The sequence below is a fragment of the Cololabis saira genome, chromosome 3, assembly GCF_033807715.1.
Source record: "Cololabis saira isolate AMF1-May2022 chromosome 3, fColSai1.1, whole genome shotgun sequence".
In the NCBI taxonomy this organism is placed as follows: domain Eukaryota; kingdom Metazoa; phylum Chordata; class Actinopteri; order Beloniformes; family Belonidae; genus Cololabis; species Cololabis saira.
The window spans coordinates 34,524,457-34,549,353 of record NC_084589.1 but is presented as its reverse complement, the minus strand read 5'-3'; the positions used below and the strand labels follow the sequence as shown (position 1 = coordinate 34,549,353).

The following is a 24,897-nucleotide window of genomic DNA, read 5'->3' as shown; positions in this document are numbered from 1 at the left end:
TGTGAAAACTTTCTTTTTTGAAACAGTTTTTTTTACCTTAGATTTGAGTAAGTTCTGCTATAAGTGGGTCCACTGAGGTAAGAATAAACTTATTTTAGCTTTTTTTTTATTCTAAAATTGTTAACAATAGGCTTAATTTAACTGAAAATGCAATCGCTGTCTGCAAAGATTCTACTTTAGTACTGCATCGCTCTAATACCTGCATATAGAGAGACGTGTTCTCATTTCTGAGGGCATATTTTGATGTAGTGGGAAACTATTTCTGATTTGGAATCAACTTTCACTTGTTAAAATAATCTCTGCACAAGAATTTAGATAAGTTATTGGAATGAAAAGACTTTGACAAAAAACAAAGAAATCGATATACTACGTTTCCGCGTCAGGATAAATGACCTCATGTATAAAATAAGTGCACTGTACTATTTTACTGTACTGTTTTATAAATGTTCATGATGGTGTGTTACTATGAATAAATAGCTGATAATTTATTTTGCAAAAGACAAAAATGATGCGCAGTTGTACTTCAAATCATTTTTATAATAAAATAAAGAGCAAATAAGACTTCAAACTGAATCAAATGAAACGTTTTGGTTACTTTTGCTGCATTTGCACAAAGCAACAACAAGAAGAGCAAACAGGAAGGCTGGTGATTAAAAAAGGAACAAAGAAAGAAAAAAGTTACATGAAAATATATTTCCCTGAATTACTAACATTTTGGTGGTACAGTACAGTTGCGAGAGAGTGGTAAATGTTGTTTTAATGCTTCAGAATGTTTCCAACCATGTGGTCACAATCATCTTGAGATGAAGAAGAAAACACAGACTTTTCTCAGAACTGAAAAAAGGAAGAATTGAAATCATCAGAGCGGCTTAAAAAAATAAATGCTCTGTAGTGTTATGATGAGGAAAGTAATAAACCCACAGTTCATGTTCTGGGTTTTCTGTTGTTGCAGAGGTCAGGCTTTAGTCCTGCAGGACCATGAACACTCACACAGTCAGCTGGTTGATTCTTCTGACCTTAATGAAAAGTAAGTATTGCTCTGCCCTAAAGTAATAAAAATATAACATATTTGTTTAAGTTCATGACGTGACATTTTGATTTTTTACCTCTACAGATTTTTCTTGTGTTACAAACCTTTTCGAGCTAGAGGTTAACTGGATAACGTCTGTCGAGGGGTCTTGTGTTGAAATGAAATGTAAACCTGGCGGGTTTGTTCATGGTCTTGATGGTGCTCACTGGTTTTGGATGAAGGATGCAACTTGGAAGGATGAAACAAAGGACTACGTAGCTACGATAATTTACAGCACAGATGAGTCAAAACGTCCTGTGGACCCACTCTTTAAATACAGAGTGCGGCAAATGGACTCCTCACCACTGTGGAGTAGAAGTACATCCGCAGCAGAAAAACTGTGCAACATTTTGATCTGTGACTTGCAGAAAAATGACAGTGGAAACTATTTATTCAGATTTCATGGAGTTCAAAATAAATGGGCGACAAAACCTGGAACAAACCTAACAGTTGTGGGTAAGTACAAACACCAATACAGAAAACACATGACAGTCACCATTAGGTAGACGCTGGAAGATGAACTGATGCGTGGGAGAAAATAATCTGATTAGTTGGCATTCAATTTTATGATTATTTTAACAAAAAAAAATGCAAAAAAAAATTGTGGCATTACAAAATAACAAATAAATAAAAGTAATATAAAGGTAAATTGAGTAGTGTGGAGTCAGTATTTGAAAAGGATATTATATACACCGTAAATTAGTTTTTGCAGAATAACAACATTTCCCTCACAACTTTAAGTCAATATTGAGAATTAATAATTAGTATTTGCAAAGTTTTAATGTGATAATCTTTGTGATAAAAAAATATTCTGAGAGGCATGACTGTAGAAAGAAAATAAAAAATACTGAGAAATGCGAGTAATGTGATGTAAACTTTAGAATCTCTAATGGTCAATGAGTTCTGGATCCCCAATGATAACCTGCCCAAAAATGTTGTTAAAACTGTTACTCACTGTCCTTCTATTAAAGTTATCACATCACACTTTTGCTGTTTCAGACTTACACACTACATTTATGATAATATTCAGAATTACTAATCTGCTGAATCTGTCATATTTTCAGAAAATTCTTGCCCAATCACCTTTAAGGGTCCACAAACTGTGAAGGAGAATGAGATGGTAACGTTGACATGCACCACGTTAAGTTCATGTCCTTCAAACCCACAAATTGGCACCTCGATGCAACGACCTTCAATACAGATGTCAAAGTCTCTCAGGACAAACGCTGAGTCACCTAAAAGCATCACACAGATATTTAATGTCAGCTGGAAGGATGACGGGATTGGGTTTTCCTGCCAAACAGCAGATAACCAGGACAAATATTTGATCAGGAATCTCAGCCTAACCGTAGAATGTAAGTACATAGATATGTAAAGATGTCAAGTGTGTTGTTGAGTCACCATAGTTTCTACTGATATGAACAATGTTTGATACAGATTGGGGGGGTGGTAGTTTATTGGCTTAGGTCTGGAGGACCCAGATTCAAGCTCCAGAATGGCAACCAAGATGAACCACCTTGGGCCCTTGAGCAAGGCCCTCAACCCTAAGTGCTCCCCAAGCAAAATGTTGTGTTTGTTCTCTCTGTAAGTCGCTTTGGATGAAAGTCTGCTAAATGACAGTAGTAGGATTTAAAAGAAGGAATAAAAACTAAAATTTGGAAGAACCAACTTATCGTTTCTGTTGAGTTTTGAGGGATTCAGTCTTTGGTGGGACTCAAATAGAATGGAGGCTGTTTTCTTTAAATCTCCACGAAGAATCTAATTTCTCTTCTTTTGTCTTTACACAGACGCTCCTAAAGAAGTTATGGCTTTGACAACTGTCTCCAATCCGCAGGAAGGAGACCCTTTGAGACTCACTTGCTCTGCCAAAGGTCAACCATCTGTCAACTTTAGCTGGTTCAAAAATGCCCAAAAGCTGATCTCAGGGCCTGAGTTGAAGTTAACACAAGTTAACTTTACACACGATGGATCGTACTACTGTGAAGCTGAGAATAAAATTGGGACAGAAAAATCTAATAGTGTTGAAATTAATGTGTTACGTGAGTATATCCTGTTTAACTTACATTTACCCCCCCCCCCCACACACACACACACACACAAATAGAAAAGAAAAATTGAATGACGTGTGTTTTTGGTCCATCAAAAATGTTTTCTTGGTTTCTCTTCCACCATAAATTCAATCTTTTGTTGCAGATGTCCCGAGAGTTGAGGTAAGGGTTCAGCCACAGCAGCCAGGAAGAGACTTCACAGAGGGAGACAGGATTACTCTTGAATGTTATGTGAACAGGAGTAATCCAGAAGCTTACACCTTTTCTTGGTTAAAAGACACCAGAGAAAAGAGCAGATCACAGAAGTATGTTTTCAACAGAATCCAGCCAAGCGACACTGGCAGCTACACATGTCAAGCCTGGAACCGTCTGGGTCGAGGAACGTCAAGTCCGTATCATCTTAATGTTCAATGTAAGTTCAAAACCTCCTTGAAATGTTAAGTTTAATGAGAGAAATAAATAACTTAATACTCTACTTTATTATGAGACTAAAACCAACTGAAAGATTTTTTTTTCCTTTTTTTCCCCAGACAGGCCACAGAGCACCTACATCTCCACCTCCAGTGCTGAAAGAGTGAAGATTAACAGGCCTCTCACATTAACCTGTAACACTAATGCAAATCCAGAACCATTGTACTCCTGGTACCATTATAAACCTTCCGATCCCTTACATCCGAAACCTGGAACAATTCAAGCAACTCATGGCAAGACTCTATATTTCCCGGTTGTTCGAAGAGGAGATGAAGGATGTTATAGCTGCAATGCAACCAACATCATCGGTTCAGGGGATTTTAGTCAGCCAAGATGCATACAAGTCCTGTGTAAGTATCTGGGGCCTCTTTTATTCTTTTCATGCCTTTGGATTCAAAATTTGAAGTTAAACAACCAAGTCAAATATAGTTGAAATGATCTGTGAATGCAATTTTAAAAACAAATAGCCTTGATTCTTATATTTACTTTCAAGATGTCTATTTTTTTCCTCACAAACTTAATTTAGTTAATTAGTTAGTATAAAACTAACTAAAAAAGAAATGTTTGTTATTGAGAATATCAACCAACAAGGCATTTCAGTTGTCATTTGTTCACATTCAGCCTGCAATATCTCAAGATGTCCAATGACACATTTTTTGTTTCAAAATTCTTTGTTATCGGAGACTTGTTTTTGTAATGTGCATGTAGCACTCGTGTCGCTACTGGGCTAGCAGGACGCTTCTAGATTCGGAGAGAGAGCTGGTTACCAATAACAGACCAGAGACAAGGCTTAAAGATAATATAAGCCGGCAGTTTTATTAACGAATGGAGAAAAAGCAGAAAATTGGTATGCATACAACTATACACAGAATGGTAGAGGTAGGTGGTAAATGATAAATTATCCAACCCTTAATTGGACCCTTATCCTATTTAGAGTAGGCTTTTAGGTTTAGTTTAGGTTTAATAAACTAAATGTTCAGTTCACCTTAAACTGATATTGTTTCCTATTTAATGACCGGTCAGTTTTCTATTTTTCTAGCTAAGTTTAACAGGTAAGTACTATTTAATTCTTTTAATTTAATAGCATATTTTAACAGGTAAGACCTATTAAATCCTATTTAACTTTTTAACTATTTTATCCTTTTGAGTTAACCCTTTTTTCCAGGTGACAGGTATGAAACCTTTAACTTTTCTTTTCACAGGTGACAGGTAGGTAACCTTTAACCCTTTTTTTCAGATATCAAAACAAATACGCTTGTATAAAAACCAAAAAGAAATGCAATTCCCTTTAACAGGTGAACAACCTTCAAAGTTTTAAAGTGTATCAAATATCCCAAATATGTCCTATATAAGTGGGTAAATATCAATCAAAAATAATAAAATATATTTCAAGCAAAGTCAGGTAAGTACCTTTAAACTCCCTTTTCAAAACTTAAATTATGTCAGGTAAGTACCTTTAAACTCCCCTCTTAAAACTTAAATGACGTCAGGTAAGTACCTTTAAACTCCCCTTTTAAAACGTAAATGACCTTTAAATTCAACCTTTACAAAAAGGTAATAAATAAAATATCAAAAACAAAAACAATGAATTAGCTGTCAAAATAGTAGTGCAAATCTTGTCAACAATTAAATTGTATCACACTTTATAATATACTCGTTTCCCTTATGTTCTGTGTTCAGCTTCAGTGAAGGAAAAAAAAATAAAAAAATAAAGAATGTTCAGGATGTGTGTGGCTCAATTCGGTTTGATCAATGTTCGATTGAATTGAGAGTAAAATAACGCAGTTCAGTTCAAGGCAATAATCCAACTCTGGGTGAGTAAATGGTGCGTTGTATCCTACCACAGTGGTGAAGAGGCTCAAACCGTGTGGTGAATGATGAGTGAAGAAACCATCCAATGGTATAATGGCTTAAACCCGTCCAGGTAGGCTCCGATGCAACGTCCCAGTCAATGTAGATCTGAATCCTGGTTGTGGCTCGCCATCTGATGACCGACGTGTGTGTGTTTCACTGCACAATACACACGTGCTGGAATCCATCTCGGGGAATCCATCTTGTCCAAAAAAAAACTTCCAGAGATCGTTAAGAAAAATGTAAAAGTTCTGCTGCTCTGCAGTAAGCTCAAAAAACGTATGAATGTAGTCTGGTTCTTATTAAATCAGGTTGTACAAAAAACAATCGTTGAAATCACAAAATAATAACTTTTATAACGTCTTTCTGACCTGCTGAATCTCTGCTGCACACCTGCTCCGAACGTACCCCGCAGGAGAAAAAAAAAAAGCCTTAAAGGGGAAGCGCTCCTTTTTTGCAGTTAAAGAGAAAAACGTTTTTAACATTTTTTAGGAAATGTATTTGGACTTTTAGACACAACTACACAAGATTTTAACCTTTTTAAGTATCTGTATTGTCATAAATAAACTAACCATGTATTGCTGTTTTTAAAGAAATAATATTAGATATAATATAGATGATCAGTTTATTTAATACAGTATGACTTTGTATTGATCAAAGTATTTTATATTTGACTATATTTGACTATATTTGAAACCTGGGTTACATGCTCCCCTCCTTTCCTCATGCACGTCCCTGTGCATGCTACTAATAGACTATATTGTTATTTCTGCGTCTACTGGACTCCAGGGAACATTTAAAGAGTCTGCAATCGCTGTGCCTAAGCTCTGGAACAGGGACTGGACTACAGTAACTAACGGGTTGCCTAGCTCAGGGTAAGTCAACTTCTTTGGGGGTTCCCTATGTCTACTGGACATTCTTGTGGGTTGTAAGTCATCTTTGTCATTGTGGTCTTTAATGTCTGTATCTTCTGTCTGTGCAACATCAGGTACAGCATCCGCTTGTTCCTCATCATCCTCTTCTGTTTGTGCAACATCAGGAACATCATCCTCTTGTTCCTTATCCACTTCTGTTTCAAGTTGATCAGCATCAGTGTTCACATTAGGTGAAGTAGCATCTTCAGGATTCACGTCAGGTAATGTCTGTTCAGGTAAGTTGCTTCTAGCAAGACTGATTCCAGGTAGATTGCTCTCAGCAGAACTCATTTCAGGTAAGTTGCTTCCGGCAGGACTCATTTCAGCTACTTCTGGAGGGTGTTGCTCAACAGAGGACACTGGTTTAGGTCGTGACTCAGTATTGCTTGTGATGGATTTGACTGTTTCAGGGACAAGATCGAAGCTTGGGGTTTCCACTACTGGTTCTCCGTGACCATAAAGGTAGGTGAGATCATAATCTTCCAGGTCAGAATCTTGTCTCTCAGATTCATCTGGGCTGTCATCTCTTAGGCTCTGACGAGTTTTTGGGCGTCTGGGTCTCTTTTCTGTGGTTGGTTCGACTTCAACTGGAGTTGCAGGAAGGAAACCACATGGCAGCAACAGGTCTCTGTGGAGTGTTCGTAGTGGACCTTCTTTGGTTTCAGGTCTCACCACGTATACTGGAACATCTCCGGAATGTTTCACTACAACATATATGTCTGTTTCCCACTTGTCTGCCAATTTATTCTTGCCTCGAAGTCGAACATTCCGAACCAAGACTCTGTCGCCTTCTTCCAAGGTGGATTCAACAACATATTTGTCAAACCTTGCTTTGTTACGGTCTGCTGTCTTCTTTGCATTCTCCATTGCCACTTTGTAGCTTGCTTCAAGCTGGGATTTCAGGTTGCGGACATATTGTGAGTGTGAGCCTGGCTGATAATTGGCTGGCAAACCATAGGCTATGTCCACTGGCAATCTCGGTTGTCGCCCGAACATCAGTTCGTAAGGCGTAAATCCAGTAACTTCATTTTTCGTACAATTGTAGGCATGTACTAATGGCTTAACATGCTCTCGCCAGTGGCTCTTTTTCTTGTTCTCCAGGGTACCAAGCATATTCAACAGGGTCCTGTTGAAACGCTCAACGGGGTTCCCTCTCGGGTGATACGGGGTGGTTCGAATTTTTTGAACGCCGGCTAGCTCACACAGTTCCTTTATGGTACGAGACTCGAAATCTCTACCCTGATCGCTGTGTAGCCTCTCTGGGATTCCATAATGGACGATGAATTGGTCCCATAAGCATTTGGCAACGGTCCGGGCCTTTTGGTTAGAGGTGGGGATGGCTACTGCATACTTTGTAAAATGGTCTGTAATGACCAGGATGTCTTTGGTGTTGCTGGAATCTGGCTCCAGACTGAGAAAGTCCATGCACACCAACTCGAGGGGTCTCGTGGCAGTGATGTTCACGAGGGGTGCAGCCTTCTGTGGCAAGACTTTGCGACGTATGCAGCGATTACAGGTTCTGATTTTTGTCTCCACCTCTGCAGCCATTTTGGGCCAATAGAACCGCTTCCGAACAAGATCCAGGGTTCTTTCCACACCCATGTGACCCATGTCATCATGTAGACTCTTTAAGACAGAGGTTCTCAGTTCTTCAGGCAACACAAGCTGGTAGTAACTTTGTGCACCCTCTTGTCGCCTCCGATACAAGACGCCATCTAAGACTTCAAGTCTGTTCAATTCTCTTAACAAGAGGTACAGTTCAGGGAGTTCTTTTCTGAGGGATGGTGGCGGTTTCTCTCCCGTCTCCAACTGTTTGAGGACCTCTCGAATGCAGGTATCAGCTTGCTGTTTGTCTCTCAATTCAGCTGGTGTAAACAGGGGAATGACTGGTAAGCCACCAAACTGATCTTCCTCTTCAAAGCTTTTTGGAAGAGCATTTGGGTGGTGTGCAAGTGACACAACCAATGCAGTGTTGGGTTTTGTCTCCCCACAATCACCGTCGGCCACTTGGTGGACTAAGTGCTTCTCGCAGATGGCTTTGACTGTGTTTCCATTCACATGTTCGGGTTCCAACAGATGTCTTTTCGTGAATTGTTCTATCCTCTCTAATTCTTTCCGTGATATTTCATCATCGGGTAGTCTGCTGTGTGGACGTCTGGACAGCCCGTCTGCGTCCTGATTTTGCTTCCCAGCTCTGTATTTTAGTTGGAAATCGAACGTTGACAGAGCGGCCAACCATCTGTAGCTTGTAGCGTCAAGTTTAGCAGAGGTAAGAATGTATGTTAGCGGGTTGCTATCAGTGACGACTTGGAATGGGCATCCGTAGAGGTAATCCTGGAATTTTTCGGTCACTGCCCACTTAAGGGCAAGAAACTCCAATTTGTGAGCAGGATACCTTGACTCACAGCTTGACAGACCACGACTTGCATAGGCGACGACTCGCTTCTGTCCTTGTTGCTCCTGGTAGAGTGCTGCACCGAGACCTGAGGTGCTTGCATCTGTGTGTAAAACGTAGGGCAGCTTAGGATCAGCAAACCCGAGGATAGGAGCAGTTGTCAGCTTTTCAATTATGGTCTCAAATGCAGTCTGGCAAGCAGCGGTCCATCTGTCATTGAAGAGGTCTTTTGGGTTGTAGTATTTCTTAGCAGTCACTTTGGCATTAGTGCGCTTCCTCAGAGGTGGGTAACCAGCTGTGAGTTCATTGAGTGCCTTGACAATCTTTGAATAGTCCTTTACGTATCTGCGAAAATAGCCGCAGAAGCCAAGGAAGGTTCTCAATTCTTTGAGATTGTTGGGTCTTGGCCAGGTGTTCAGTGCTGCGATCTTTTCAGGGTCTGTTTCAATACCCTTCTCAGACACGATGTGGCCTAAATATTTCACAGAACTCTGGAAGAACTTGCACTTCTCTGGTGAGAGTTTCAGGCCATACTCCTTTAGTTGGTTGAGCACACGCATCAACCTTTCCTCATGTTCTTCTAGCGTTGAAGAGAAAACAATGACATCATCCAAAAATACTAGGGCCTGTTTCAAGTTCAGCTCTCCTATACAGCGCTCCATAAGCCTCTGGAACGTGCTAGGGGCATTTGTTATCCCTTGAGGCATCCTGTTGAACTCGAAGAACCCTAGTGGGCAGACAAAGGCTGTTTTTTGTTTGTCCGCCTCCTCCATTTCAATCTGATAGAAGCCAGACTTGAGGTCCAACACCGAGAACCATCTGGATCCTGTCAGCTTTGAGAATGATTCCTCAAGATTGGGTAAGGCGTAGGAGTCCTTCACCGTCTGTAGGTTCAGTTTTCTGTAGTCAATGCATAGTCTGACATCGCCGCTCTTCTTCCTGACAACTACTATTGGTGAGGAGAAAGGTGACTCAGACTCACGGATGACTTCTGCATCAAGGAGTTGCTGGATATGGTTACGCACAGCCTCTATGTCTTGCGGGTGTATGGGCCTGGCCCTGTGTTTGAATGATGTCCCGTTACTCAGGTTGATATGGTGCTTTATTTTGTCCGTGCGACCAAAGTCGAGATCATGGAGTGCGAACACCTCTGGCATTGAATTCAGTTTTTCGGCGATCCTCTCTTTCCACTCGCTGGGTACTGGAGAGTCTCCAAAGTCAAGGTTGAGTTTTGGCTCATGGTCAGACTTTGTTGGGGAATCTGAGCCAAGAGATTTGATGGACTGGACACTTTGGATTGCGTGTAGCTCTGCAATCACAGCTTTTGGATGTAGTGTGATATCGTGGTCTGACTCGTTCTTCAGAATGACAGGTATGCAGCGTGACAACCTCTGAGGTAAAGTTGTTAGACCATTCGAGACCACCATGCCTCCTGGCAAGGAAACTGATTTTGGGGACTCCACTGTCACCCACTTCACTGCTCCCGATATCCTGCAGCTCACTGATCCTTCAAGGACCTTGGTCTGACCAGCTGCAACAGTCTCAGGGTCTTTGCCGTGCAGTCTGACTTCTCCCATTTTAGAATTTCCAGACTGTACTCTTCTGACTTCAAGAGTTTTCAAGACGACTTTGTAGCCGTACGGCAGTGACTCATAGTTCTGTGGTGTGATCTCTGCATACCGTTCATACAGAACATCCAAAGCGTTGGTGCCTATCAGCACTGATGATAGGGTGGAACATATGTCAGGCACAATCAGAGCTAATGTGGGGACCTCGATGTCTACTCCAAGTACGCTCTCTGGAAATGTGATGGAAACTTCAACATAGCCAAGGTATGGAACATCTTGACCATTAGCTCCCTCCACTTCAAGCAGGTTGTTCAATGAATTGATGGGTAAATGAGACAAGTTTTCCTGATAGAATGAATTGGGGATGGTCGTTACTTGAGATCCTGTATCAAACAAGCAGCTGCAATATTGGTCACTTATGATGGCTTGTGCGGTGCACTTAGCTCCAACCAGTCCTTTGGGAATGGTTACTGAATGTCGTTTAGCATTAGAGCACATGTTGGCGGTGCGTTCCTTCTTGGGACACTTTGTCTGTGTTCCAGCTCCCGTTTGCCCCCCAACAGGAACTGGTTCTAGTTTAAAGTAACAGGCTGTGAGACACCGTTTTCAACATCCCATGCCAGCTGTTTCTCTGTCAGCTGCTTTCTTTTTGAAGAAACAAGAATGGGGTTTGGTTCGTTCTCACATTGGGGTTTGGTATGTCCATCCTCTCCACATCTGAAGCAATACCAGGGTTTTGGCCTTTTGCTTGTGTGATTCTTTGCATCCTGTTTGTTGGACTGCGGTTTCTGAGATGTGGGAGTGTTGACATGAGACTCTGTGGTGGCTGACTTTGGAGCTGGTTTGGTTGATTCCCTGCTGCCGCCTTTCTGGGTGATTCGTGTCAGCTGAGATTGCAGATTTGCGATTTGTTTTTTCAGTTCTTGGATTTCAGAACTGGAGTCAGGTGTCCATTGTGTTGGAGTATAGTCTTCGCACTGCACACCAGCACCTTGGTACTGGGATGATACTTTTGGCTTTGATGCACTGAAATGCTGTTTCATGCGTGTTGCTTTGGACATTCTCTTGTTTTCTGCTGTACGGATTAACAGGAGAAGTTCAGCAAATGTAGGCGGGGTCTTTTTCATTTGGTGACTTTCCAACTGCAGTTCAGATAGTAAGGCATTGTCCCAGCAACCTCTAACGAACTGCCTTAGGAGTTGCCGGTCAAGGTCGCTTGCACATACACCTCCCCTCCTGAAGGTGGTATTTAGCATCACCTGCAGCCTCTGAAGATAAGCCGATGGTTTCTCACCAGCAGGTTCTTGCCATGTATTCAGGTACTTTGCGAAGAGGTCGTCTCCATCTTCCACAGTGCTGAAAGCAGAGTCCAAGATATCTAGATACATGTTTGGGGGAGATTCCGGTGGCAGGTGTTTCACTAAGTCAATAGCAGGTGAGGAGAGGCTTTCGAGAAGCTTACGTGACTTGTGTAGGTCTGACTGTTTTGTGTCTTTCAGAAGAAGCTCCACATTAGAACGCCATGTTTCGTAATCCACTTCATTGTTGGGCTGAGGGCAGCGCCCAGAGAAGGGTCTCAGTCTCAAGGGGGTGTGCACCTGCATTGTAGAGTCTTCATTTCGTACTATGTGCTCAACTATCACCTTCTGTACTTCCGGTGGGTTGACAAGGGAAAGGTCCAGAGCAGCCTGCATTTTCTTTTTGGGGGGTGCTGGCGGTGAAGACCAGTTCCGATCTGGGTGGACAGGTTCCTCTGCAGCTGTACTGGGTAAAGAGCTAATCTGTTCAGCACTTTCTGGGGCATGTCGCTCTTGGGAATCAGGTGAATGAATGCCTTCTCTATGGGGTTCTGTGTCGTCGAGGTGGACAGATTCACCGATGACAGACAGTTCTTCTCTGAGAATAGCAGCAAAGTCCTTACCAGCTAGTCTTGCTATCTGTTTTAACTCTGAGAGATAAGTCTGGGTGGCTGTCTTGCTAACTGTGGGCGTATAAACGTCCGATAGAGCCCTGATCTGGAATGTGAGGTCAGCCTGAGTTTCACTTTGGAAGCTATGGGGCAATGACGGAAGTGACAGTAAAGCTGAGCCACTTGAGTATTCCACTATAGCGTACCTATGGAATTCTGACTTGGGATCGTCAATTTTGACTGTTCTCTCAACTAAACCATGCTTGTTTAGAAAATCAGCTAGCTCTTTGTCTGATTCTGTGTTAATAAATCCGGCATTAACCAGAATGCAGTTTGGGATTTTTACACCTGATGTCTGAATTACCTCCTCCATCATTAACTGTTTAATGTCTCTGGTCTCTAAGTTTATGGCTAGCTTTAATGCTATTAGCTCTCCTGGCTGGCTCGCCAAGATTTATGTAGCACTCGTGTCGCTACTGGGCTAGCAGGACGCTTCTAGATTCGGAGAGAGAGCTGGTTACCAATAACAGACCAGAGACAAGGCTTAAAGATAATATAAGCCGGCAGTTTTATTAACGAATGGAGGAAAAGCAGAAAATTGGTATGCATACAACTATACACAGAATGGTAGAGGTAGGTGGTAAATGATAAATTATCCAACCCTTAATTGGACCCTTATCCTATTTAGAGTAGGCTTTTAGGTTTAGTTTAGGTTTAATAAACTAAATGTTCAGTTCACCTTAAACTGATATTGTTTCCTATTTAATGACCGGTCAGTTTTCTATTTTTCTAGCTAAGTTTAACAGGTAAGTACTATTTAATTCTTTTAATTTAATAGCATATTTTAACAGGTAAGACCTATTAAATCCTATTTAACTTTTTAACTATTTTATCCTTTTGAGTTAACCCTTTTTTCCAGGTGACAGGTATGAAACCTTTAACTTTTCTTTTCACAGGGGACAGGTAGGTAACCTTTAACCCTTTTTTTCAGATATCAAAACAAATACGCTTGTATAAAAACCAAAAAGAAATGCAATTCCCTTTAACAGGTGAACAACCTTCAAAGTTTTAAAGTGTATCAAATATCCCAAATATGTCCTATATAAGTGGGTAAATATCAATCAAAAATAATAAAATATATTTCAAGCAAAGTCAGGTAAGTACCTTTAAACTCCCTTTTCAAAACTTAAATTATGTCAGGTAAGTACCTTTAAACTCCCCTCTTAAAACTTAAATGACGTCAGGTAAGTACCTTTAAACTCCCCTTTTAAAACGTAAATGACCTTTAAATTCAACCTTTACAAAAAGGTAATAAATAAAATATCAAAAACAAAAACAATGAATTAGCTGTCAAAATAGTAGTGCAAATCTTGTCAACAATTAAATTGTATCACACTTTATAATATACTCGTTTCCCTTATGTTCTGTGTTCAGCTTCAGTGAAGGAAAAAAAAATAAAAAAATAAAGAATGTTCAGGATGTGTGTGGCTCAATTCGGTTTGATCAATGTTCGATTGAATTGAGAGTAAAATAACGCAGTTCAGTTCAAGGCAATAATCCAACTCTGGGTGAGTAAATGGTGCGTTGTATCCTACCACAGTGGTGAAGAGGCTCAAACCGTGTGGTGAATGATGAGTGAAGAAACCATCCAATGGTATAATGGCTTAAACCCGTCCAGGTAGGCTCCGATGCAACGTCCCAGTCAATGTAGATCTGAATCCTGGTTGTGGCTCGCCATCTGATGACCGACGTGTGTGTGTTTCACTGCACAATACACACGTGCTGGAATCCATCTCGGGGAATCCATCTTGTCCAAAAAAAAACTTCCAGAGATCGTTAAGAAAAATGTAAAAGTTCTGCTGCTCTGCAGTAAGCTCAAAAAACGTATGAATGTAGTCTGGTTCTTATTAAATCAGGTTGTACAAAAAACAATCGTTGAAATCACAAAATAATAACTTTTATAACGTCTTTCTGACCTGCTGAATCTCTGCTGCACACCTGCTCCGAACGTACCCCGCAGGAGAAAAAAAAAAAGCCTTAAAGGGGAAGCGCTCCTTTTTTGCAGTTAAAGAGAAAAACGTTTTTAACATTTTTTAGGAAATGTATTTGGACTTTTAGACACAACTACACAAGATTTTAACCTTTTTAAGTATCTGTATTGTCATAAATAAACTAACCATGTATTGCTGTTTTTAAAGAAATAATATTAGATATAATATAGATGATCAGTTTATTTAATACAGTATGACTTTGTATTGATCAAAGTATTTTATATTTGACTATATTTGACTATATTTGAAACCTGGGTTACATGCAGAATGAACTTTTGCAGCATCTTGTTGAAAATGAAAAGGACAAGATGCATTTTTTAAAGGCCGCTTTAGGTGATCTCAAATCTCTATGTACTTGTCTGCACCACAAGAAGTGTAAATGACCTTTGTAATATTGATAAGACTTCATACCAGAGTGGGTTTTTGGCTCACAACGGAGTGGGCTGCCCACCTTTTTTATCCTTTGATCAAGAGTACACAATGCCCATTTTTTCTCCCCAAAAAAATCTCAAATACTAATTTCTCTGATTTAATACAGGTTGGTCTGTATTGTCGTACTTGACAAAGGTTTCCCAAACTAATCTTTTTCCATGTGATTAAATCAGCTATCGCTGAATGACTTCTTGGAGCACTTTTCTCTGAAGGGAGGAGGAACGTAGGAGTTCATCTAAGTCTTAATTAAACAAGCTCACCCTAGCCTAATTAAGACAACGTCTTATTTAAACTCAGATGTAAGTGTTAAAATGTGAACGTGGCGATTGCTGGACACTGGGACAGCGCTGGGCCATGTGTTGTCGGGTGTTTGTTGCATTGCTGCCTTCTGAGCTAAACCAACCTGCTACTTTTGATTTAGTAGGCAAATATGTGAGAAGCAACAATGCTGTTAACAAACTGTTAAAAAATGTCAAACCTCTTGACTATAGACTTGTATGACTGCAGCAAAATGAATAAAAATGTATCTCATAACCTGCTTTCTCTCCACAGTTGCTCCAACAAATGTCAACCTTTCTTTGCCTGTTAAGGTCAGAGCAGGTCAGCTGGTCACAGTCACCTGTACGGCTGAGAGTTTCCCACCATCGCAGTTAACAGTGAGAAGGACTTCAGGATGGAATACTGGCTATTTGCAACCTTTTGCGCTTCCACATGACCAAAATATTTTCCGCAGCAGATTTAATGCAACTTCAACCCATGCAGGTTCTTACACCTGCATGGCCTCCAACAACCAAGGAGTGGAACAGAGCAAAACTAAGCAACTGGAGGTTGAATGTGAGTGATGTGTTTTTATCTATCTCATGACATCAAAGCTAAACCTGGCAAACTCTGATTGTATCTCATTTGAGAGAAGAAAAAGAAAATCCAACAAAAGCACATCTATATTCCATTTTAATTTCACTTAAGATGGAGGAAAAGCAGGGATATAAAGTGACAAGTGCTGTATTCCTTAAGTGCTATTGTGACACCCAGAGAAAAAAACCCACAAAATCATTCACATTTAACGTTTTCATCTGTGTATCAGTGGGAATAGGAGTTGCTGCGTTTATTGAGAACAAGTAATTTGTTTTTGAACATGCTCTTCTGACCCCTCCCCCAGGACAAATCAAACACTGCTTGCTTTAGTGTAGCTTTCGTTTATTAAATGTTAAAATCACCAGAGTTGGTCCTGGAGGGGTTATGGGAGTGGTGGCTGTGGAGGAAGACAAATCACCTGGTTGTAGTTGACATTTTAAATCACTAAATGTTGCGGCATCCCACTCCCTGAACCTTTTAAAAACGTTTTTTTTTTTTGTATTTAACTTTTATCACCTCAGAAAATACAATGCATGTATCAATGTAACAATCCACTTCAGCCCTTCTGTGCCCTAACCTTTTGATTTTATATTTTCTGGTCAAATGATTGATTTTCTACTTCCAAATAAAGTGACTCAAAGGGATTTTTGCATGTTGAGACTAAGAGTGTCCTTAGAGGTTAATTCGTATTTATGACACTGAACATTGATACTTTAGTATTGATTAAATCTCAATTTTCACCACTTCTTTAAAGGTTTACGTAGTAGGTCAGTTTTTACTGAATTGGAAATATCATGTTTTAAAATAGAATTAAACTCTCTCTTCCTCTATTTTTTCCCCAATATATTTGTGTAAAATCAGATTCTCCCGAATATGTGAAAGCCACAGCTCAGTCCAGTACTGTGAACGAAAATCAAACATTCTCACTGGACTGCAGTGCCCAAGCTAACCCATCAGTAACCTTGTTCACCTGGATGAAGATGACTGAAGGCAAAGGATCACTCGTAGGATCTGAGCAGAGGTACTCGGTAAATGCCGCGAGTCCCTCTGACGCTGGACTGTACAGATGTGCAGCCAGAAATGAGATTGGAACTGGAACATCTCAACAAGTTGAGGTTAAAGTCACCTGTAAGCATTATGATTAAAATGTCTTCATATTATAAATGCTGAGATAAGAGAAGAAAGCTAATGTAAAGTACTGTACCTCTTTGATTTAATGTTGTTTACATGTTTCTCTGTCAGTCCTATGTATCCTTCATCACATGAGCATTCACTACACAATGTTCTCCTGCTTCCCTGGTTCCTTCATCCTGCTCAGATGCTCCAAAACACACAGCAATCATTAAAGGAGGAGAACAACAACTGTCCGATGGGCGACGCTCTGTGACACTGACCTGCATCAGTCTCTGCTATCCTCCTGCCACATATGTCTGGTACAAAAAGATTGATGATGGAGAAGTCTTAACATCGGCAGATGGCAGAGATGTATTAACGTCTCAATCACAGAACATCACAGTGAACTCAGACCAAGCAGGAGAGTACTACTGTACTGCGAGGAATGACCTCGGCCAAAGATCATCTGAACCGATCAGGCTGTTTGATGGTGAGCAAATTATTTATTTTATTGACAACGGTCTGTATGTATAGTATATGTCCCTCACCAGCCCTCTTGACAATCTGATCTAACATGTGTGATTTTATTAACCTCTAAAACCCGGATTCTGCCAGAGAGGACTAAAATTACTAAAAACATCAGAGGACAGGACAGACAAAAAGCGTTTTTAGATCAGATCCCACTGTTATCGCTGGATGATGAATGCGTCTTTTACGTACCTTGGGTAATATAAATGCAAGGCAAGTTATTTGCCACCCCGTGCCTGAGGGTGAGTTGAGGGGAAGGGAAGGCAGTCAGATGACGTTATCCGTGTAACAGAAGGTAAGATGTGTGGGTGTTTAGAATGGCGTATCATCCCAACATCAGCAGGATGACATACACCGTCAGAGAGATTTTCAATCATTAAGTGTAACCCTCAGAGGTGAGTTATTCACGGGACCAGCTCGACACGCCACCAAGCGTCAGTTAATGTAAAAAGGAGGCTAGAGGGGGCTAAAGAAAAAAAGACAGGGATGGGTGCAGTGTGGTCAGTATGGTGACTATGTGTGCGTAGAGGTGTATGTAAATGAATATGTAGTGAAATATGTTGGAACAAAAGGACATAAATGTTAAAATAGGACGTTTAGATTTATATATACAAATGGAAAAGGACAGATAGAGAAAGAGAGGAGCACCTTAGTTGTACAATTTGTGTGTCTGTGTGTGCAAGATGTGTGTAGGCCTGTGAGTATATTTGAATGTCTGCATCTAGGTGGGATGGGCACCATGGAAATATACTGCAGGTCAGGATGTCAGAAGGCATCTACCAGACATCCATACAGACAGGTGGAAGCAAGTAGTGGGATGATCAGAGGGTGGGACTGCAGGGCAGCATGCAGCTCCTGAAGCTCTGGCCTGCAAACATGCACAAAAGAGAAAAGAGGGAGGGGGCAGACCAGCACAACAAATTGCAAGAACAATGGAGAGCAATGATGGTTATGAAATACTTATAATTAATAACTGTGAATGGAAAGAGAAGGAGGGGGCATGGGCACTGCTCAGTGGATCATGCTGGTGCCTCCCTGCAGCGTAGGTCTATAGCAGCATATCTACAACGACTATTATAGTCTTGTTCTATAGCTGCAGCTATGACTACTGGCCCTAACACGCTAGAGCAGGGGTTCCCAACCTTTTTTGTGCCAAGGACCAGCAGAAGTATAAACAAAAAGCTCAGGGACCGGTTGACAATTTATGTCAATTTTAATAAACATTTTAGAAAAAAACAATGCATTTTAAAATGCAGGCTATCATCAGCGACGTTAGCTGATGTTGTGGCCTTTAAAACTTGCTTCTGCAAATCTAAGTCACGTTTTTTCCTTCCACTGGTTTGTCTTTGAGAGAAGGATGTTTTGTATTTAAGTGTCTTTGAAGCTTGGATGGCTTCTGTTGCTTCGTTGGCGAGCGTTTCTCCACATAAAATACAAAGTGTGTTTGGCGCCTCCAAATCGCCCGTTGCAACAAATCCGTATTTTAATGTCGTACTTGCGATTAAAGCTTTTGCTTTTCTTTTTGGTAGGATTTTCCACTTGTTCATCACTATTTCTTTTACTCGAACAACTAGTAAAGAAACGGCTCATGGAGGTTTGCTGAGGTCCGCTCATCTCTGCAGCAGACTGAACCTAACCTGCATACATCACCTGTGCATGGCGCTGTTCAGTCCGGTCGGGTACCAGAACTTATTGTCCGCCAAGCCATGACAGGGCTGCCACTCAAAGAAACACATTTCGTTTTGGATGAAATTATATGACAAAAAAATGCAAAAATTGTTTTCTTAAATTTAGTATGAGGTTGCTTTAATTATGTGGCAAATGATAATAAACACGAGAAAGATGGGTACTTCAATGAAAAATAGATATTTTATTCAACTTAGCTGCTGTCATTCATGCAGGGAGACACCTAAAACATGCTGGATAGGTCTTTCCAGGACCGGAGTTGGAGACCCCTGTATTATGCTCTTATTTATTCATGTAATAATATACAGGTGGAGGTCGGAAAATTTGAATATATTGCAAAACTTCATTCGTAGTAAATTCAACTTAAGGTGAAACAAATATTATTTCCCACTACATGCAAAGTGAGATATTTCAAGCCTTTGTTATAATTTTGGTGATTATGGCTCACAGTTTATGAAACCCCAAATAAAAAATCTCAAAAAATTTGAATATATTATGAAATCATTAAACAATTCAATCATCAAAATTATAACAAATAAAGGATTAACACATATTGCTTTGCCTGTAATGAGACTATGTACTGTAATGTACGTATTACGTGGTCTGATAACCATATCCTGACGAATATAATTCTGCGCATTAATTCTGCACCTTCATCAATTGTGTCTTCAACAAAAGGACATGCCATGTTCGTGACAATGGATTTCTAAAATAGTGACTCTGTTTTTAATGACAGCTGGCAGAACTTCGCCAAAACTCGCCTGCTGACTGAATGAATGAGGAAATCAAATGTGCGTGCGGCTCTGAAAGAGGCGGAGACGCAGAGAAACTCGAGGTTCATTGATATAAACCTGGTCCAGGTTAGGTTCAGAGAGTCTGTTACTGCAGTAACTGACCGAGAGCTTAAGTTACCTCTCTTTGTGAAACAGGCTAGAGTTACTCCTCTTTCTCTGGTTTGAGTTACCTCCCTTTGTGAAACGGAAAACTCAGTTTCCCTCATTTCAGGGTTAACAGACTCAGAGTTTTCACTAAACCTGCTTTGTGAAACGGACCCCTGCTCATCATTGATCAGCATCTGCAGTATTGATCAGTGAGCGCAGTCGTCTGGTGCGGGGAGACGCAAAAAAGAAAAAAAAAAAAAAAAAAAAGCTGCGCTGACACGCGGCTCTGGGCAGAGATTGTATGAGGTGAAGTGAAGTGAGATGCCTCACTCCATTGGGAAAAAACCGTCTGGTGACAATTGCCGACAATTTTGATTATCGCTTTTTGTCGACAACGTCGTTGCAGCCCTAATTATGATCGGAACACAAGCCATTCCACGGCCCGGTAGTAACGGCTCTACGGACCGGTACCGGTCCGGGGACCGGGGGTTGGGAATCACGGCGCTAGAGTTTACACTAACTAGAGGCTTTACTAAACAGAAACGTTTTAAGTTTGGATTTACTGCTACATAATGTAACTTTTAATATTTACCTATATATTAGTAAATGCACTGTCTTCAAGCGTTTACATCAGGGCCAGAGAGTTTGCCTGATAACTAACAACCTGTTTGTTTGTTTTGATGATGCAACAATATTACTTCATTAGAGGAAACCGTACCAACATATACACATATCATTTGAATAAATAAATGCAAACCAACTGAGCATCTCAGTATAATAAAACTAACCTCTTTAGCTTATACTGCAATCTTCATTATTTTACAATGTAACGACATTACTGTACAGCTTACAGTAAATATTTGGTCTGCTCATAAATACCAAAAAAATAAACCAGAGGCTCATTTCAATTACCACTCTGAATCCACAGCAGTGTGAAATTTGTAAACTCATGTTGTGTCTCTTCTGACCGCAGATAAAATCAGGAAGATCATGACCCTCTTCATCATTTGTTTCTGTATTTTGTTCTTTGTACTTCTACTTTTATTGGTCAGGTACAGTATGAATAAGTATGATATTATTTTACAGCTATCTGAGGAAAATAAAAAAAACAAACTGGGTACTAGGGAAAGACAACTGAACCGTATGCAGCTATTTCTTCAACTCATTTTTTCTGCTTTCTGCTATGAAGACAATTTCCTCTTAAACACGAGACAATTCCAGCCCCAGGCCGCTGAACACATCATCAAAAGAGCAAATAAACTCTTGTACTCTTGAGATAAAAGTCCTGTTTTACTTCGTGTAGCATCCAGTGTTTTCTTGGCTGTAGCTGTCTCAAATACAGACTTATTTTCTCGACTTAAACTGTTTTTTGGTGCAGCCTCTGCACTCGTTCCACTGACAGCAGCTCCGCGTCTACCTTCCTGCATGTAGCAGCAGTTATGCACACCGAGTAGTACAGTATACTTGATAGCAGTGCACGTAACTAGTACTGAAACAAGCAGAAAGTCTGGTCTATAGACAGAAAGGATGACAATTATTTTTCCTCCAGCCTGAGTAAAGTCATTGCGTGTGTTTTTTTATAGTAACTCAGCTTCCATGAATGACAGACATAAACGTTTGTTTAATTATTCTTTATCAGAAGGCCAAAAGATTTCAAGCAACAATTTGATTAAAAAACACTTCTTGAATAAAATCCCAACTCAACCTATAACTTATTCTTAATTTTTGTATTAAAAAAAATTACATTTCTGATTATAAACTTAGAAATGAAGCTTATTATGTCACAGAAGAATTTCAGAAGTTAGACAGTCTGAATGTATAAAGTCAGATTATATGAAGCCAAATCATGTAAATATGTGAATTATTAAATGTCTGATTCTACACACACCCCTAGATGGCAAGTTTTTTTTAATTTGTTTTCCTCAAACAGTTGTAATGCAGAATTTTAATAAGAATTCTTAATAGACAATAAATAAATGAATTACAGTATGTGATGTGGTTTTACCTTTTGTTTTCAGGCGCTGGAGGAGAAAATCAATCCAACAAGGAACAGCACGCACATGGCCTTGTTGGGGTCTTCTGGTGATTGTGCATACATACAAGCATTTCTACATGTGCAATAAACCAAATTGAGACTAAACAAATACACCTCTGTGTATCTGTGTTTACTTTCATTCAGGATTGCTGGAGTGGAGCCAGAAGGGGAAATGTGATGAGCCAGTCCGGTTTGGCTGGACCTTTCAGGAGCAGAGATGACCTGCTGCCAGAGCAGTCAGTTCGTTGGAGAGATGTCCAACGGCCTCGTCCAGACGCCACGTAAGACAGCAGCCACACATGCTGTCCCCACTGAGAGCCAGATGTCCTTACGCAAAGAGTCATTCTAATATCCATCTGATACAAACTGAACAATGCAAGTTTTTCCATGTGCTTATTAGACATGTTCTTTTTTGTTGTTGTTTTTTTTTTTTCCCCAAAGGTCTGCATCCAACATCACCGGTATTTACTCTACCGTGGATCTGCCCAACAGAAATCAAGTGAGTTAAGAAGTTCAAAGCATGATTAACTACATTCATAAGCTCCAAGGCCGTTCTCAGAGTTGTGCACTTGGCCTGGAAACCTCACTTTTATGACAAAAAAATCTAAGACTGAAGCGTCATGTTCCTGAGAAACATGGTGACAGTGAGATGTTTTGAGCCTCTGCTCAGCTGCTTTTTGCTACTTCGAGACAAATTCCTCAAATTACAACAACAAATGTGGATCTGAAAAATCGAAAAGAGGAAAGAAAATATCTTTGGAGTTAGTTCTTCAATTCACTGGTATGTGTTCAAGAATTTTCTGTAGATGAATGATATTTTAGAGGTAATCAAGTTTGAAATTGATGCCTACCTCCTTTGGATCTATCCTCATGATGGCACACACAAGCTTGTGCGTGATGTGTCTGATATGTGCAGCATAGGTCGTATTTTACTAGTTCATGCAAATTTGATCACTGAAAAACATGTAGATAAAATGAGCAGTACAATGAACTCAGTAAATGCATTATAACATCCAGAAGTGTAACCCTAAAAAGGTTTTAGTAGCCAGAATTTTATATCTTAGAAATGTTTAGATTAAAATATTATTCAGGCTGTGACAATGAAAATTACAATAAAACTGGGTACTTTTCTTAAACGATGGCCTACAATAATATGAATTATTTATTCATTAAAGTGCAAGTTAAAATCATTAAGGAAATTAACATATTTCTATATTAGCTAGTGAAACAATTGTTTGTGAAAGAAAAAAACAAAACATAAAAACAGCTTTTGGGGATTTAAAAACCTTTGCAACATGACTTTACTTACACACACACACACACACACACACACACACACACACACACACACACACACACACACACACACACACACACACACACACATACACACACACACACACACACACACACACACACACACACACACACACACACACACACACACACACACACACACACACACACACACACACACAATTAATATCTTTCATGCATGTGTTGGCTCCATACTGTAAACTCCAATTTAATGCTAACATATAATAAGCCATCAAAAATGTACCCTGTACTTTAAAAACATGTCTACTTTATTCATGGGTTCTGGGTACAAGCATTTGTGTCTTTACTGGTCAAGCCTTCGCCTGAGTTGTCCATTTATGTTTGACCTGTCAAAGTTTTGTTAATCCTGGAATCATTACTTATATTATGTCCATGCTCCCTCCCTAAAAGCCGACAAGACAGCAACATGGACAGATGCAGAATGATGCTCTCAACTACGCGTCTCTGGATTTTGGGAATAAACAGAAGTGAGAATTAAATAGTTTTTTTAATCTTCAGTAATGAAAAGAAATATGTATAAATCACTGAAAATTACATTTTATGTTGATTTTTCTAGGAAACCGGAGGAGGACGCTGTGTACGCTAAAGTGAGCAGGCAAAAGACAGTGAAAGAGGTCAGAAACACCTGAACTACCTGATATAAATTTCACTCACTTCTAGCTTTACACATGAATTCTCTAGTGCATGAGATCCAGATACTCAGGAATTGTGTTGCTTTCCTCATGTTGCTCTAGAAAGAACAAGGAAGGCAGGAGGACTATGAGAACGTCAATGCTCTACGTGCAGCCAAACCTCCAAATCCATACAACACTGACTCGGAAACCAGTGAAGATGAGGAGGAGGTCAACTACACCCATGTGAACTTTCAGCCCAAGCCAGGACACCAGAAAGACATCAGCGACTCCAGCACCTCTGAGGATGAAACTCAGTACTCTGAAGTCAAATTCTGAGATAAGATGTGGGAACCCTGGATATGATCTCAATATGTGTCATATGTTTGATATTTTTAAATACTGTACGTACTTTTGTTTTGTCTTCTTGCTGTACTCAGTCTTTTGTACATACTTTTATTTATTGTATATAATATCTTATTTTCTGTTCTATTCCCAGAGATTGCAGATGAAAAATAGCCTTTGGCCATATGTTTAGGTATTTTAAAGCAAGCTACTCAGAACTAAAGATTATGTAATGTTTGAGTTTCCAATTTGATAGTCACTTTTGTAGTAGGTTGAACACCAGGTGTATTCTACTGTAGGTTTTAAAATTAAGTTTTGTATTTTTTAGGTGACCAAAATGATCAAACCCTATATGGTTTAGAAATTGAAACCCGACAGCCGACGGAGAGGCACGCCCACACCAGAGCGGACACCTGGGCCACAACATTTATATTTAATTCTATGTGTTTTTTGTTATTTTTCTTGGTTAATTAATTAATAAATTCAAGAGCTTATGAACTTTATGAGTCTTTCTGTTTTGATTGTTCAACAACATAAATAAGGTGTTATGGTGCAAAGGTGTATAATCCAGGTGCCATAAAGTAAAAATCCTGTCCAGCATTTGTTCCAACCAATCACTAAACAGCTCCCTCTGCAGGTAGATGGCAGCGTTTTTACTTTATGGCACCTGGATTATACACCTCTGAATGCACGTTTTCACCAAAATGAAAATGAATGTCAGTACTGGGAGCAACAGAATTTGATGAAAATAAATATCTGTTTTAATCTTTTGACAAGATGGGCCACAAGCAGAGGTG

The 24,897-nt window shown here is 39.9% G+C and overlaps 1 protein-coding gene across 4 annotated transcripts in view; it reads left to right on the top strand.

Annotated features, from left to right (window-relative positions):
• si:dkey-24p1.1 (uncharacterized protein LOC556718 homolog) overlaps window positions 1-24,583 on the top strand; it is a 24,630-nt gene extending 47 nt beyond the window's left edge. Inside the window, exons 1-19 of one of the 4 annotated variants that reach the window (XM_061717339.1) lie at window positions 1-77; window positions 953-1,027; window positions 1,115-1,525; window positions 2,134-2,424; window positions 2,857-3,108; window positions 3,263-3,529; window positions 3,648-3,938; window positions 15,261-15,542; window positions 16,425-16,691; window positions 16,882-17,166; window positions 20,745-20,823; window positions 21,790-21,853; window positions 21,951-22,087; window positions 22,248-22,305; window positions 23,535-23,611; window positions 23,701-23,758; window positions 23,879-24,102; window positions 24,255-24,293; window positions 24,429-24,583. The exon at window positions 1-77 is cut by the window's left edge and continues 47 nt beyond it. In XM_061717339.1, coding sequence (XP_061573323.1) covers window positions 979-1,027; window positions 1,115-1,525; window positions 2,134-2,424; window positions 2,857-3,108; window positions 3,263-3,529; window positions 3,648-3,938; window positions 15,261-15,542; window positions 16,425-16,691; window positions 16,882-17,166; window positions 20,745-20,823; window positions 21,790-21,853; window positions 21,951-22,087; window positions 22,248-22,305; window positions 23,535-23,611; window positions 23,701-23,758; window positions 23,879-24,094 — 3,084 coding nt within the window. In that variant the 5' untranslated portion in view covers window positions 1-77; window positions 953-978 and the 3' untranslated portion in view covers window positions 24,095-24,102; window positions 24,255-24,293; window positions 24,429-24,583. Of the gene's footprint in view, window positions 78-952; window positions 1,028-1,114; window positions 1,526-2,133; window positions 2,425-2,856; window positions 3,109-3,262; window positions 3,530-3,647; window positions 3,939-15,260; window positions 15,543-16,424; window positions 16,692-16,881; window positions 17,167-20,744; window positions 20,824-21,789; window positions 21,854-21,950; window positions 22,088-22,247; window positions 22,306-23,534; window positions 23,612-23,700; window positions 23,759-23,878 lie in introns of those variants that run through there. The other 3 variants (XM_061717340.1, XM_061717338.1, XR_009781103.1) reach the window with 3 other exon arrangements.
• The last annotated feature ends 314 nt before the right edge of the window (window positions 24,584-24,897 follow it).